General features: G+C 57.5%; 1 protein-coding gene across 1 annotated transcript in view; it reads left to right on the top strand.

Moving 5' to 3' along the window:
* The window catches only part of CNGB1 (cyclic nucleotide gated channel subunit beta 1), a 65,005-nt gene that overhangs the window by 34,141 nt on the left and 16,139 nt on the right, over positions 1–14,725 (top strand). The window contains exons 17-27 of the mRNA XM_045293903.1: positions 1,179–1,341; positions 2,568–2,675; positions 2,943–3,100; positions 4,539–4,691; positions 5,758–5,966; positions 6,760–6,810; positions 7,160–7,246; positions 8,328–8,392; positions 9,086–9,208; positions 13,480–13,621; positions 14,245–14,404. Coding sequence (XP_045149838.1) covers positions 1,179–1,341; positions 2,568–2,675; positions 2,943–3,100; positions 4,539–4,691; positions 5,758–5,966; positions 6,760–6,810; positions 7,160–7,246; positions 8,328–8,392; positions 9,086–9,208; positions 13,480–13,621; positions 14,245–14,404 — 1,419 coding nt within the window. The remainder of the gene's footprint in view (positions 1–1,178; positions 1,342–2,567; positions 2,676–2,942; positions 3,101–4,538; positions 4,692–5,757; positions 5,967–6,759; positions 6,811–7,159; positions 7,247–8,327; positions 8,393–9,085; positions 9,209–13,479; positions 13,622–14,244; positions 14,405–14,725) is intronic.

Raw genomic sequence — 14,725 nt, 5'->3', positions numbered from 1 at the left:
CAGGCTCTGACCCAGGACCAGGCACCCGTCCCTCCCAGGCTCCTGGGGAGGCATCCTGGGTGCAAGCGACCAGCTTGGGAGGCCCAGTGGCACCTGAGCATTTGGGAAGGGGCTCCCCCTGCCCCCCATCTTCTGAAGATCAGCTCTCTAGGCTGCTGGGGAGTAGGGTGGGGCCCCTCCACCTGGCACACTCTCTTCCTGCCACAGCCTGGGGAGACTCTGGTTTGCCAGGGCAAACGTTCTCCCATGTTTTTAAATCCCCGATTCCTGATCCTCCTCCTTCCTCGAGTGAGGACTTAGCCTGTCTCAGCCTTGCTCCGGCCCCTCCCACCAGCCTGAAAAGAACATAAAGCAACCCTGAGAGTGCTGGAGCTTCCCATGGGACCAGACCCTTTCCAGAGGGCACACCCCTGTGCTGTTGGTGCCTTGTGCCTGTGCCCTACTGCTCTTGGGTACAGGTCCTGCCCTGGCGTGATGGGGAACCTGGTCGGGGACCATCCCAGCCCCCTCAGCAGTTTGTGAGCTTGGCTGGGGGCAGACCTGGCTCCCCAGTCCCTGGGAGATCAGTGGAGCTCCAGGCAGGGCTCCCCAGGAAAGACCTGGCTTTTGGGACATGGCGACAGGCCACTCAGAAGTCCAGGGAGGAGCCTGGCCTTGTGCAAGGCAGGCAGTCCTAACCTACATTCCCAAACAGAGGGTGTTCCAAATGCTCTCCACACAACAACTACAGACATCACAGAGGCAGCCTGTTAGTACCCCAGGGGCTCCATTCGAGACCAGGTGCACCCTCCTGGTCTCTCCTCCACAGGGAAGAGACCTGGAAGGGGAAACGGAGGCTGAGAGAGGGGACCCGGCAGGTCCAGGACCACACAGCTGTGCTGGGTCAGCTTCCCTAGGGCCCCCAGGCCTCTGAGTGCTGCCCCCGACATCCATGCCATCATTGAGTTCTAGGCTCAGGGAAGCGGGGCTGCGCTTTGGAGAGCTGGCCTGTGCTCAGAGCTGCTGTGTCGTCGAGGCTCCTGGTTTGGCTCCGGGCTGGTGACTGGGTGGCCGTGCTGCTGCTTGGCGGGCCCTGGATCGGAGCCCTTGCATGGATCTTACCTGGGGCCGCTCACACGGGCTTTCTGCCACGTGGCTTCCCTGCTCTGACGTTCTCTTCTCCCCCGCTCCCCACCCAGTGCCTGCCACGAGTGAGCACCCTGAGGTGCAGGTGGAGGATGCTGACGCCGACAGCCTCCCGCTCATCCTGGAGGAAAGTCTGCCCTCGCCTGTCCAGCCGACACCTTCTCCTGCCAAATCTGACACCCTCACGGTCCCAGGCTCGGCCACGGGCACCCACAGGTCACCCTTGACGCATCTCGTGGCCTTTCTAGCACAGTGATCCTGTGCAGGGCACAGAGGAGAGAACTGAGGCCCAAGAGGGGAAGTCGGTGGGCCCAAGGTCACATGACAAGTTGGTGTCAGGACCGGGACCAGGCTCCCCTCCCCGGTTTGAGCTCCCAGCAAGCGCGGTCTTAAAGCCCTCAGCTGTCAGTCATGTAGAAGGGACTCTAAAGGGGAGGGGCGCATCGCGGCACCTTGCTGGCTTACATGTTGGGCTACAGCCGGCGAGGTCTGCAGTTGGAAACCACCGGCCTCTCCAAGGGAGCACGACGGGGCTTTCTGCTCCGTCAACGGTTACAGTCTGAGAAACGCACAGGGGCAGTTCTAGCCTGAACCTGGGCCGCTCTTGAGTCGGCGTCGACTCGATGGCAGTGAGTTTGGAAGCTTTTTGTCCTGTGCGGTGGGACTGTCTCCCTCACACTCACGCTGCTGGCTGTGTGGCAGCCCCCGGCTGTGGGAGCTGGGTGGACTTGACAAGCCCTCTCACGGGCATCTTCCGTCAGGGAGTCAGGGGACATGGTGTGGTACCCATGGCGTGCAGCACAGATGCCTTGTGGAGTGGGGGGTGGGGGGTGAGGGGGACAGGGGGGCGGGGAGGCTCAGATGTAGCCAGATAGAACTGCCCGGCCTTCTCCAACACTAACTGGTCAAGGCAGCTCTTGAAGGACAGGGGAGGCTGAGCTCTGAGGAGGGGCTTAACAAGATGGGCCATGAGCCTTTAGGCCTGCCCTGGTGGCTGACCATGAAGTGGCTGTGTGTGATAATGAGTGGGGAGTAGGTAGGACCAGCCAGAGAGGGAGGACTTTAGACTGGGAGGGGGAGGGGAAAAGAAAGGGCATTTAAGCTGAGACCCAACTGAGTCGCATGCCATTTCCTTGCGCCAGCTAGCCCCATTTTCCAGAGGGGGAAACTGAGGCGGCTCAGAAAGTGTTTGCAGCTTGCCCAAGGTTAAAGAAGCGTCAAGGACATCAGGTCAATGCTGTGAACCACCATGCTGGCACAGTGAACCAAGGCAGAGCCTAAGCCCCGAGAGAGCACTGGGCACCTCCCTCTTTGCCGTCAGGATGGCTTATCCACCAGGCACAGGCGGATGGACCCTTTGGGGTGCAGAGGATCTGTGTGACCTGTAGGTCCAGCAGTTTCCCTGCCCTGGGCTGAGGGTCCTTCCACTTCCGTCCATGCAGGAAGAAGCTGCCCTCCCATGAGGATGAGGCCGAAGAGCTCAAGGCACTGTCACCAGCTGAGTCCCCGGCGGCTGCCTGGTCAGATCCCTCCAGTCCACAGGGGACGGAGTAAGTAGGCCACCCTCAGGGAGCTGGGAGACTGGGTGGAGGTGAGCGGGAGCTGTACACCACAGGCTGCTCCTGGTCAGCCCGGATCGGGACAGCATCTGCAACGGGGCCATAGACTCTGAGCCCAGCTGGGTCCACGGTCAGCAATGGGTCTGCTGTTTCTGACCTCAGGGGGCAGATGGAGGCAGACACTGCCCAGCTCTGGTCTTCAGGGCACAGGGGTCTTTTACTAGCCAGCCCTTTCAGTGGTGGGTGATGCTCCCGCAGTGGCCAGGACCGGGCCATCTCCACGGCCAGCCAGAACAGTGATGTGATCAATGACCGGCTGCAGGAGCTAGTGAAGCTGTTCAAGGAGCGGACGGAGAAGGTCAAGGAGAAGCTCATCGACCCTGATGTCACCTCTGATGAGGAAAGCCCCAAGCCCTGTGAGTCTGGAGTGGGGGATGTCTGGTTGGAGGAGGGTGGATGTTCTCTTCACGAGGTGGCCCTGTGTTAGGCAGGGGTCTCTAGAGAAAATAAACCAGCACACTATATATAACAGCTAATTAGTTCACACGGCAGAACAGAGGACTCAGTTCCTCTCACTTCCATGGAACGGTTAACATACTGGAAGTCCTTCAACTCACAAGGGTTACTGGGTCCCAGGTCAAGGAAGCAGACAGCTGAGTCTTCCCTCGGGCAAGGCAAGCAGAATCTGCCCATAGGCAGCAAACAGCAGGGTGGGTCACCAACAGTCAGCAACTCAGAAGCTTAGCAAAGCAGGCCCGGATGGGATCTCAAACTCAAGCAATGATGGAGACAGTATTCACCAGCCTCAAGCTCAAGTGATGTACATGCCAGCAGCATGGTGAGGCAGGTCTCAAAGGAACCTCAAGCTCTAGCGACATGATCAATGGGTTGGCTGTCCCACAGGGAATGCAGCGCACAAGTTGAGGCAGAGAACTACCTAAAGCAGCCTCACACTGGTCTGAACACCAGAGAGCAAGAGAGAGAAGGTCAGGCCTTGCCAAGCCATTTATCTCTTTGCCCGCCAATCAAACTGTGACCTGATTAATCCCACATATTCCTATTGGCCAGATTGGCACAATAAATGTACCTATAACAGGCCCCAAGGAAATGGCTCGGGTGCACGAGAGACCCCTGATCTCCACTCTTTGAATTCGGGGCCCAGAGTGTACAAAGATCTATACCTGGGGGAGGCAGAAAGGGTGCCATTCTCCCCAATGGCCTGGTGGCACTTTACTCCCTCTTTCACAGGGCATAGACCCTCACTGACCCTTCTGCTTATTTCCTGCTGACTTGTGGGTGGGCCCAGCCTTGGATGCATTCATATTCAGATACTGTCACAGCGATCTGAATCTGGTTGTTCACAGGCCCCGGTTTGAAGATTCTTACTGTGCTACATGAAAGTTACCTTACTTTCCAGAGGCCGGGAGGGAACCCTCCCCCTCCTGTCAGGAGGGTTTTCCAGGTCTTCCTGTGCCTTGTAACTCATGGCCCTCATGATAGAGTTGGCAAGGCCTGACTCCTCCATCCTAAAGCTAGAAACAGCAATATTGAACCTGTAAGAGCCAATACCTTGATCACCAACAGGTATCATCATAGATGCACAGGAGAGGCTGTTATATACCGTCCAGTCTTTCATGCTAGAGGAGAAGAGTGATATTTCTGCTCATGAGAAACTGGAAGCACCATTTCCCGATTTCCACATGCCCTAGGACCCCTCAACACTCTGCCCTTGGTGTGGGGAGCCCTAGGTATCCATAACCCACCAGAGGGAACCAAAGGGGCTCAAATACAGACCCATACACAGAGACTGAGTGGAAATACCCAGCTTTCTCAGAAGCACCTCTCTTGGGGCAGCTCCCAAGAAAACCACCGAGCCGGCCCCAGACGCGAAGCCGGTTGACGTGGGGCAGGTGGAGGAGGAGCACTACTGCGAGATGCTGTGCTGCAAGTTCAAACGCCGGCCCTGGAAGAAGTACCAGTTTCCTCAGAGCATCGACCCGCTGACCAGTGAGTGCAGGGGGTGATGGGAGGGGGCCGGAGGTGGGGTGGGGTGGGTGGAGGAGGGGAGGCGATGGATGGCCAAGGCTCAGGACCGCTCACACTTTTCCAAGTGACTCCACACTTCCTCACCAGGTTCTTTAAAAAATACAGCAACCCCCTGGAGTAGGAACACGGGTCACACTCATAGATGAGGAAGTTAACTGATCTAAGGACACAACTAGCCAGTGGCTCAGGACTGGGTCTCCTGACTCTTGGTGGAGCCTTCTTTCCACTCCGTTCAGACTAGTTCCTCCCTGTCCCGAGCAGCAAAGGGCAGAAGCTCCTCCCACGTCTGACGCGGCACCTTTAGCTTCGTGGTAAGCACGTCCACATCCATCAGGCTAAAGCTCCCGTGTGTGCACCCCACTTGACAGTTCACAAAGGCCCTTCCCTACTGCTCTCAATGGGGCCTTTCTTTGTGGCTTCTCTGAGGAGGGCAGGGCAGGTGCCACACGGGGACTCTTGGGCAGGACTCTAGTCCTAGTGTCTCCAGTCCTGGGGCTTTACACACCCCTGTCCACCGGGCCCTACAACGACCAGCTGAGTGACAATATCCATCATTCGTCCTTCCATCTCTCCATCAGTGCACCAGGCATTATTTGCTGAGGCAGGCCATGCCTTTTGGGGAAAATTTCAACCAGAGTAAAACCAAACTCAGGGCCACCAAGTAGATTGTGACTCACGGCGACCCCACAGGGCAGGGCCAATCTGCCCCTGTGGGCTTCTGTAGTCCTTTACAGGAGTAGAAAGCCACATGGTTCTCTCTCGTAGGGGCTGGGGGTTTTGAACTGCTGACCTATCGTTAGCAGCCTAACTCGTAACCATTACGCCACTCTTCTGAACAAGGGGAAAGTATCTCCTAATGTCACCACTCTCCCAACCCCACCCTGTTGGGGTACGTAGGCTTTGTAGGACCTCACAGTGGCTTTACAAACAAAAGAAGTAGTTTTACTCCCTCAGTCCCACGTGCAGTGAATGTGGGGAAGGGTCCCGCCCCACAGGAGCCCCTCCCCGCACCTCCTCCTGTTTGCAGACCTGATGTACATCCTGTGGCTGTTCTTCGTGGTGCTGGCCTGGAACTGGAACTGCTGGCTCATTCCGGTGCGCTGGGCCTTCCCCTACCAGCGGCCAGACAACTTGTACCTCTGGATGCTGATGGATTACCTGTGCGACTTCATCTACCTCCTGGACATCACCTTGTTCCAGCTGCGCCTGCAGTTCGTCAAAGGCGGGGACATCATTGTGAGTCACAGGCGGGCACAGGGGTGGCCCCAGTCACGGCCTCCAGGGAATTGAGGTCCCTGCTGCAACTGACCACAGATGGGTGAACACGGGCCTCTCAGGGTCGTCTCTCTGTGCCTGATCAGCCGCCGCTGCCCCATCCCCCCCCCCCCATGCCTCTGTCCCAATGACAAACACCCAGGGGCCCAAAACCACCCACCGCAACTGAGCATGGGGACTTGGTATGACCACGGGGACCTGGTTCAAACCCCAGCGTACCCATAATATCTGGCTGTGGCGCGTCTCTGAGCATCAGTTTCCTCCTCTGTAAAATGGGTCCCCAGCCCCGTCAGCTGTGGGCGGTCAGCATTTCCTGGGGGTCTGCCAACAGTACACTGAGGAGACCCCATACCCTGGTCCTGCCCCCACTCCCACTGCCTGAAGGAGGAGGCGCGGTCCCTGCAGGGTATGAGCCAGCTGCGGCCTTGCTTCTAGAGCAGTTCAGAGCGGGAGAATGCTCTGAGCAGTCTCTTTCCCGGCTCTGCCAGTGAAGCCGCACAAAGTCACCCAGGGAGGCAGGTCCCTGGAAAGTCCACGTGCGCCCACCCACAGCACACCTCCCCCGCCCCCTGCCCCTTGGCGCTGCCTTTGGGAATCATTGGGAGGGCTTCTTGGAAGCCCCTCTGGTCCAGTCTGGCTCACCGTGAAGGCAGGGGCCGTGCTCGGCGAGGACTCCCATCTGTGTTCCTGAGATGCCAGGAGCTAAGGAGCTAAGGTCCCAGGTTATTCACCATCAAATCCCTTTTTCTTCCAGACGGACAAAAAGGAGATGCGGAACAATTACCTGAAATCTCGCCGCTTTAAGGTATGTGCATGCACTGCGCGTTTTCCAGGGTCCTGGGCCTCCGAAGACAGTGGTTCCTGCATCATGGGGGGGTTGGGGGGGAGGGAGAGGGGGAGGTGCCGGTCCTATCTCCCATGGGAGTGCCTTTCAGGCCCCCGCCCAGGTTGGGGGTCTTCTGCAGCCCCACAGCCCTCCTGCAGCTCCCCGCACAGGCAGGGAGCCCTTGTCCCTGGTATGGAAGCCCCGCCGGGGCTTGTGGTGGGTGCCTTCTGCCCTCCAGTTGTAGGGCCTTCCCGGGGCCCCTCCCTCATGCAGCCCCTGCACACCTGAGCCACGCGTTCATGCACCCTGTGTCCCATTGGGGTTCCAGATGGACCTGCTCTGTCTCCTGCCTTTGGACTTCCTGTACTTGAAATTCGGAGTGAACCCCCTCTTGCGTTTGCCCCGATGTTTGAAGGTAAAGCTTGAAGGCTGGTGACCACACAAAGGGCCTCAGGACACGCGAACCTGCCTGGGGCTTTCTTGGCTGTCAGCTCTATGATTTTTTTTTAAAGATCCTTTTATTTGGGGCTCTTACAGCTCTTGTAACAATCCATACATCAATTGTATCAAGCGTATGTGTACGTAGGTCGCCATCATTGTTTTCTAAACACTTTCTATTCCAGCCTTGGTGTCAGCTCCTCTTTTTTCCCTCTTCCCCACTAGCCCCCCATGACCCCTTGATAAATGATAGATGATTATTATTTTCATATCTTAAACCGACTGCTCTCTCTCCCTTGCCCATGGTTTCTGTTGTTCGCCCACCTCGGGGTGGTGGGGTGGGTGTGGTTATGTGTCTATCATTGCAAATCATTCCCCCTTCCTCCCCTCCTCTCCCCACCTTCCTCCCATCCTCCTGGTATTCCTACTTCCATTTATGTTTCTGAGGGGCTTATCTGACCTGGATTCCATGTGTCCTTAGTTCTTGTATGTGCTGTGTACATGCTCCGGCCTAGCCCACAGTGAAAGGCAGGATTGGGGTCATGATAGTGGGGGCTAAGGAAGCCTCATGGAACCAGAGGAATATTGTGTGTTTCATCGGTGCTATACTGTAGCCGGGTTGACTCATCCCTTCCTTGCGACCCTCCTGTGAGGGCATGTCCCAATGTCTACAGATGGGCAAGGCTCTCTGCTCTGACCCCTCTCATTCTCCGTGATACGTTTTTTTGTTTGTTTGGGGTCTTCTGATGCCTGTTACCTGAGCTGGAAGCTCTGTGGAAGCAAGTTGCCAGCCCTTTCTTCTGTGGAACTCGGGTGGGGGCAGACTTCCAGCGTTTAGGCTCAGAGTCCCTTACACACTGTTAGTGCTCCCCAAGGGAGCACCTCTCAAGAGAGGAGCGTGCTCTGAAGGGTCTCCACCTGAATGACCCAGGAGAGCTCGGGTGACTTGCCTGAGGCCACAGCACATCAGAGAGGGCCATGGTGGATTGGAATGGGCAGCCCGACCCCTGCGTCATCACTGGTGCTGTGTGTCACACCGATGCCTTGTTTTCCCCCAGTACATGGCGTTCTTTGAGTTTAACAGCCGCCTGGAAGCCATCCTCAGCAAAGCCTACGTCTACAGGTGAGCCGCTCCCCCGTCTCAGAGAACACGGGGCCAGCCGTCCTCTCCTCTCCTACATCACTTCCTCTTTCCAGCCCCTGCTCCTGCCCCCCCACCCCTCCTCTCACCGGAAGCCAGGCCTAAGCTCCCCTCTCCTAAAGGGTGTTTGTGTTTTCGAGGACCAGGGGTGTCCATTCCCCCGTAGTGAAGAGGACACAGGCAGGTGTGGCTCCCAGCATTCCAGGGGCTTGGTCACAACCGAAGGCATTGGGCCCCCTCACGTGGCTCAGACAGGGGCCACAGTGGATGGTCTCACAGAGGTCCGAGGGTGGGACCGAAGACCACAGGTCCCACTTGGAAAGCATGTCCCCTCTCCACCTCTCCTTCCATAGTTCGCCCCCTCCCCCAATTCCTGCCCCCTGGCTTGTCCATGCCCCCAGAACCTGCGCACAGGTGGTCTTGCTGCCCCGTGCCAACTCTGGATGCATTTCCATTCAAGATGGCACGGCCTCAAAAGAGCACCCATTGGGTCCCACTGGACAGATAGGCATCCACCTCACCAAGCATCTGGGCAGGCCATGTGGTTCTAGCAGGACGTCCCTGAGGTGGGCGCGAGGGAGTTGGTGATGGGCTGAACTCTGCGGTCCTGACCCCAGGGTACATGCCCCTCCGTCCTTACTGCTGCTGCGGTCACACCCTCTCCTCCTCCCGCAGGGTCATCAGGACCACGGCGTACCTGCTTTACAGCTTACACGTGAACTCCTGTCTCTATTACTGGGCGTCCGCCTACCAGGGCATCGGCTCCACCCATTGGGTTTACGACGGCGTGGGGAACAGGTAAGCTGCAGCCCGCCTTCAGGCCCTGCCCTGTGGTCATCGTTTCTCTTAGAACAATGAAGACCAGATGGGTCCCCAAGGGGCAGGCGATTAAAGATGTCCCCAATATCCAACTCTTCCAAGATGCTAGCCCATACCATTTCCCCCTCGCTCCTCCGTGAGGATGGTCCCTCCAGTCCTTGGGTTCTGTGAATCGCTGCCACGACCCACAGAAACTCAGAGAACCGTGAAGCAATGTCTCACCGGGTGGTGGGTGCCGTGCAGTCCCAAATGCGAAGGTCAGACGGAGGTGAGCCCAAAGCAGGGTCCAGAGCTAGATGCCAAAAATGTCTGAGAGTCAAAGCCGGTCATCTTGCTGCTGCCAAAGCCCAGCAGTGTCCCCGCGGGTGTCTCTTTTCTTGTTTTGGACCTTCCCTTATTGATTAGATTCCAAATACATGGGACCAGGCTGTGAGTTTCTGAGACTGTAACTCTTTACGGGAGTAAAGCAGCCCGAAGGAACAGGGTAGAACCACTGCCTCTGTGAGTTTCCAAGACTGTAACTCTTTATGGAAGTAGAAAGGTCTGTCTTCCCCTGAGGAGCAGCTGGTGGGTTCAAATGACTGACCGTGTGGTTAGCAGCCCAACGCATACTGCTACGGCCCCGGGGCTCCCAGCACCGCAGTACATCACCCACGGGCTACGGCAAATGAGAGTATGGCTCGGCTCAACGACTCCACTCTCTGCCACGGAGTCGATTCTGACTCCGAGCCAGCCTACAGGGCAGAGCAGACCTGCCGCGCTGGGTTTATGAGCCTTCAGACCTTTCAGGAGTAGACGGCCTCGTCTGTCTCCTGAGAATCTGGCCAGATAAGCAGTCATCTAGGCTCAGCCCTGTCCCTTAGGACCCACGTCCCACCCTGCTGCTGAAGCTGACATGCGCAAGGAGCCGCAGGCTCGGGAAGGCTCAAGGGTTTGTCACACTGCTGCTTCCTGAGCACCTGCCGTGAGCCAGGCAGAGGGAGCCCGGGCCCCCCAGAGCCCTCTAGAGAGATCCTTACAGGGCCCTGAAGTCAAGCGGGGCTGGGTGGGAAGGAGTCACGGAAGTCCAAGGAGGGAGCTGTGTGCCCGCTCAGACAGCAGCCATGAATGATGGGGCCTGGGGAAAGAATGGTGGGGACGCCCCTGCTGACGGAAATACTAGCAATAATGGTAGGGACGCCCCCGCTCACGGGAATCCTGGTAATAATTGCGGCACAGGTCCGTAAAGTCCTGTCTGAGCACTCAGTGGGGTAACTCACTCACTCTTCACAACAACCACGCAGACTAGCTGCTGTGGCGTCAGTCCCAGCCTGGGGCACCCGTGTGTGTCCCGGCATAACTGTGCCCATAGCATTTTTCTGTGGCTGAGTTTTGGGCAGTTCCTCACCAGGCTTCCTTTGAGGGCCTCAGTCAAGGTGGACTGACACTCTTTCAGTCAGCAGCCCAGTGAGTGAGCGAACACACCATCCCAGGTGGCACCGCTCACACAAACAGAGCCAAGAGTGATCCCCATTTTACGGGTGAGGTGAGGGTAGGGGAAGTGTTTCTAACGCCACACAGCTCCTCCGTTCACCAGGACTTAAACCCAGGCATGTGGTGTGGCTGCCGTGCCCTAACTCTTGTCCCATTTGCCTCCATGGGAGTGAGGGTGGGGGTGGGAGGAGAAATTCCCACGTGGGGCCCAGCACCGAGGAGAGGGTGGGAAGGGTGTGGCGCAGCCCGACCACCTGGCTGAGGAGAGGCTGCTGTGCTGCGTGGCTGGAAGGAGGAGTCTGGACCTTACACCTTATAACTGTTTCCCAAAGCAGGTGGCAGTGTCCCCAAGGGGGGCCTGGAACAGGTCAGGGAGACTGCGAAAGCAGGTCCCTACACTTTATTCTGGATGATGGACTAGGATCCAAATGTTTTTCATTGGCAACAGGGAGCTGAATTCATATTTTTTCCCTGAAAAGAGGAGGTAGGCCAAGCTTTCAATCTCTGCCCTTCAGTGACCCTGCGTAATCAGACGCATCCAAAATCCAGTGTTGTGGTTAATCATAAACCCAAAAAGAAAAAAACACACCAAATTTCACTGGCGTCAAGTCAATGCTGACTCACAGCAACCCTGCAGGACAGGGTAGAACTGCCCCTGTGGGTTCCCCAGACTGTCACTGTTCACGGGAGTAGAAAGCCTCGTCTTTCTCCCAAGGAATGTCTGGTGGTTTTGAGCTGCTGACCTTGCAGTTGGAAGCCCAACTTGTAGCCACTATGGCACCGTATTAAAGACAGTCACATCTAACACAGCCACCATTGGTTGAATGCCCACTGCCGGGGTCCTTTGCTCTGTCCCCTGGCTCCCACTTTCCTGGCTGGGGCACGGGGTGGAAAGGGGAGATGGGAAGAGGGGAAGAAGGGGCCCCCTTAAGAAGTACTGTGTCATTGGAAGATTCTTTTACCGGAAAGGGTGTGGGGAAAAGTCAGAGTTTGTGGACATTGGCCCTGGGTCTTCCCCCTGTCCCTGTCCCAGCAGTCGGAACCCCCTCACCCCCATGCAAGGAGAGCACCCAGAGATCTGAGGGGTTGCAGCCTGGCAGTCTGGAGCCTGGTGGCACTGTCGTTTCAGCGCTAGCTGCTCACCCAAGCTCAGCGGTTCAAACTCTGCCAGGAGCAAGATGAACTGTCTACTCTGCTACAGACATCCTGTCTGAGAAGCCCTCTGCAGCCCTGGTCTCATAGTGACCCTGGTGACATAGTGGTTGTGTGTTGAACTGCAAGGTCAGCAGTTCAAAACCCACCAGCTGCTGCACAGGAGAAAGAACTTTCTACGTCCATCAAGAGCTGCAGTCTTGGAAACTCACAGGGACAGCTCTACCCTGTCCTAGAGGGTGCAATGAGTTGCCATCAATTTGATGGTCATAAATTTCTTTCTTTTTTTTAATGAGTCCTGGTGGGTTATGCATCGACTTGCTAACTGTAAGGTCAGCAGTTAGCAGTTGCTGGTCACTCTGCGAGAGAGCGACGGGGTTTTCTACTCTTAGAAACCCACAGCGGCAGCTCCAATAGGGTTCCAGATTGACCAAGACAGTAGGGAAGTCTGGCTGAAGGATGCCTCGGGTGCCCTCTGGTGGTTAGAGCCGGTATGACTATGGGCGTGGCGGAGGGGGGCGTGCAGAGACCCAGAGCGGAGCCCAAGGCAGAGACTCCCCCAACCCTCGCCTCCTGCCCCTCCCCCGAAACCTCTGTCTCCCCTTCCCAGGTCTCACTGCAGGTTTACCTGCCTGTTCCCACGGCTAGTGGCTTCATTCCATTCCCACTGTGGGCCGATATGTGCCCAGCACCCCTCTAGCGTCCAGTCTAGCTTTGCCGCACCCCTACTATATGGGACTGGGAGTTGGACACATGCTGCATCAGCAGCTGACGCGTGGAGCCCCGGGGAATGTGGGCCTGAGTCAGACTCAGACTGGAAGATTTGACAGCTGGTTTCAGAGCTGAGCAGGGAACTTCAGAACACAGGCAGGCTTCCCATGGCTTCTGAGCACCCTAGGTTGGAGTGGAGCGGGATGGATGGGGCAGGAAAGGGCAAGGACTGGCCAGTCTTTAGGTCCTGTGTCTTTGTCTTCTTCTGACCCCTGGGGGCACAGCCTGCAGACAGGGACAGACGGACAGGGACTCGGCAGCTTTGTGATCCTCTGACAGCGTGGGGCATTTCCTATACCTTTTGTCACCCCGAGGGGACCCACAGTCCCCGTGCCCCATCCAGGGACCCCTGGGAAATGAATCTAGTCTCAGCTCTGGAACTGGCTAGTTGGTGACCCTGGGTACTCCCTTGTGGGAACCTCAGATTCACTATCTGACAGTGGGTGGGCAAGAGGGAAGGTCAGCAAAGGGATTTTCTGACCTTGATGTTGGGTCTGTCCAGGCTTTCTGGGAGCCCCATGGTCCGGCATAAAGGCAGAGAGTGAAGGGCAGAGGGTAGAAATGAATGTTTCCTCTTGGGAGCAGGAAGTAGGGAGACCCTGGTTGGTCCTCTGAGAAAGTCTTCCTAGCCCCCACCTCTCCCCCAGAACATCACTCTTCCCATCTGCCGGTGGGGGTTACACCATGTCCCTGTGGGGTTGGGACAGAGCTCCATCAAACCAGGCGGCATTTGCAAGCGAGTGTGGGGCCATGGGGAAGCTGGCTCCTGGCCTTTCTGAACTGTGGGGGCTTTCTTGTCTGCACACTCGGACCTGGTGGCGGTGCCCAGGCCAGCAAGTGCCCCCTCTTTCCAGTTACATCCGTTGTTACTACTGGGCTGTGAAGACCCTCATCACCATCGGGGGGCTGCCCGATCCGCAGACGCTCTTTGAAATCGTCTTCCAGCTGCTGAACTACTTCACTGGTGTCTTTGCTTTCTCCGTGATGATCGGACAGGTAGCTGGGTCACCTGCAAGTCCCCTCTCCGCATTCCCTCCCCATCCCTGCCAATGAAGCTCCCGTCAGGTAGGCTTGGAGCCTGGGACCTGCTGGTGAAGGTGGGACCCTTGGGCCCCACCACCCAGCAGGACTCGGTCCTCTTCCCACATGGGGGGGGGGGGCTGTGATTCCAGAAGGCCTGGACTGAGTGGCTCCTGTGAAGGCTGGGGGGCCAGGGGCTTCTAATGTGGTGGCAATGGCAGGCCAGGGGGCCGTCTTGTGTTCTGGCTGGTGCAGGAGGTGACAACCAGGGGTTCCCAGAGTTACCTTTGGGGGTCCCCGCCCTGAGGAGCAGTTTACCTGGTTGAGTGGTCTCCAGAGGAGGGTAGACAAGGGGCTGTGGGCACCAGGAACCAACTTGGACAGGCCTAGCCCATCAGGGTGGACATTCCCTCCTGGTTCAACCCAAAGGGACTGAGGCCCCCAGAGAGGCCAGCAGCCCAGTTCTTCCCTGACCCACAGCCGCCCCCCCCAAATAAGCAGAAACTTCCCCCCAATCCAAACGTTTGTTTGTGTGTCCACCCACCCCACAGAGCCTGTTTTACAACCCTGCACTCTGACCCCCCCAATCACTCCCCCAGATGAGAGATGTGGTGGGGGCCGCCACCGCGGGACAGACCTACTACCGCAGCTGCATGGACAGCACAGTCAAGTACATGACCTTCTACCGGATCCCCAGGTCCGTGCAGAACCGCGTCAAGACTTGGTACGAGTACACCTGGCACTCCCAAGGCATGCTGGGTAAGACTGACCTCTTCCCCTCCTCATCCTGTGGGTCTGCCCCCCACCCCTCCGGCGGGGCTCCTCTTGTCTGCTCCCCCATTTATTCAAGGGCGGGGTCTCAGGAGCCAGGTCCCTAACAAGCTCCTAGAAGATGGGGGGATTGCCTTCTGGACACCCTGACGCCCCAGTCACCAGGTGGAAATTCGTCTGGCCAAGGTATAAATCAGAACAGGGCAGGGACTTCTGGTCCCCGGGTCACTCCCTCAGGCCGGGTGCCCTTGGAGATGCTGACTCAACTACCCCTCGCTCTGTCCCCTGGCTCCCACTTTCCTGGCTGGG

The sequence above is a fragment of the Echinops telfairi genome, unplaced genomic scaffold, assembly GCF_000313985.2.
Source record: "Echinops telfairi isolate 266 unplaced genomic scaffold, ASM31398v2 ScPeMD7_2291;HRSCAF=2852, whole genome shotgun sequence".
Lineage (NCBI taxonomy): Eukaryota > Metazoa > Chordata > Mammalia > Afrosoricida > Tenrecidae > Echinops > Echinops telfairi.
Note: the sequence above shows the minus strand (reverse complement) of the source record. Positions and strands in the feature narration are given on the sequence as shown.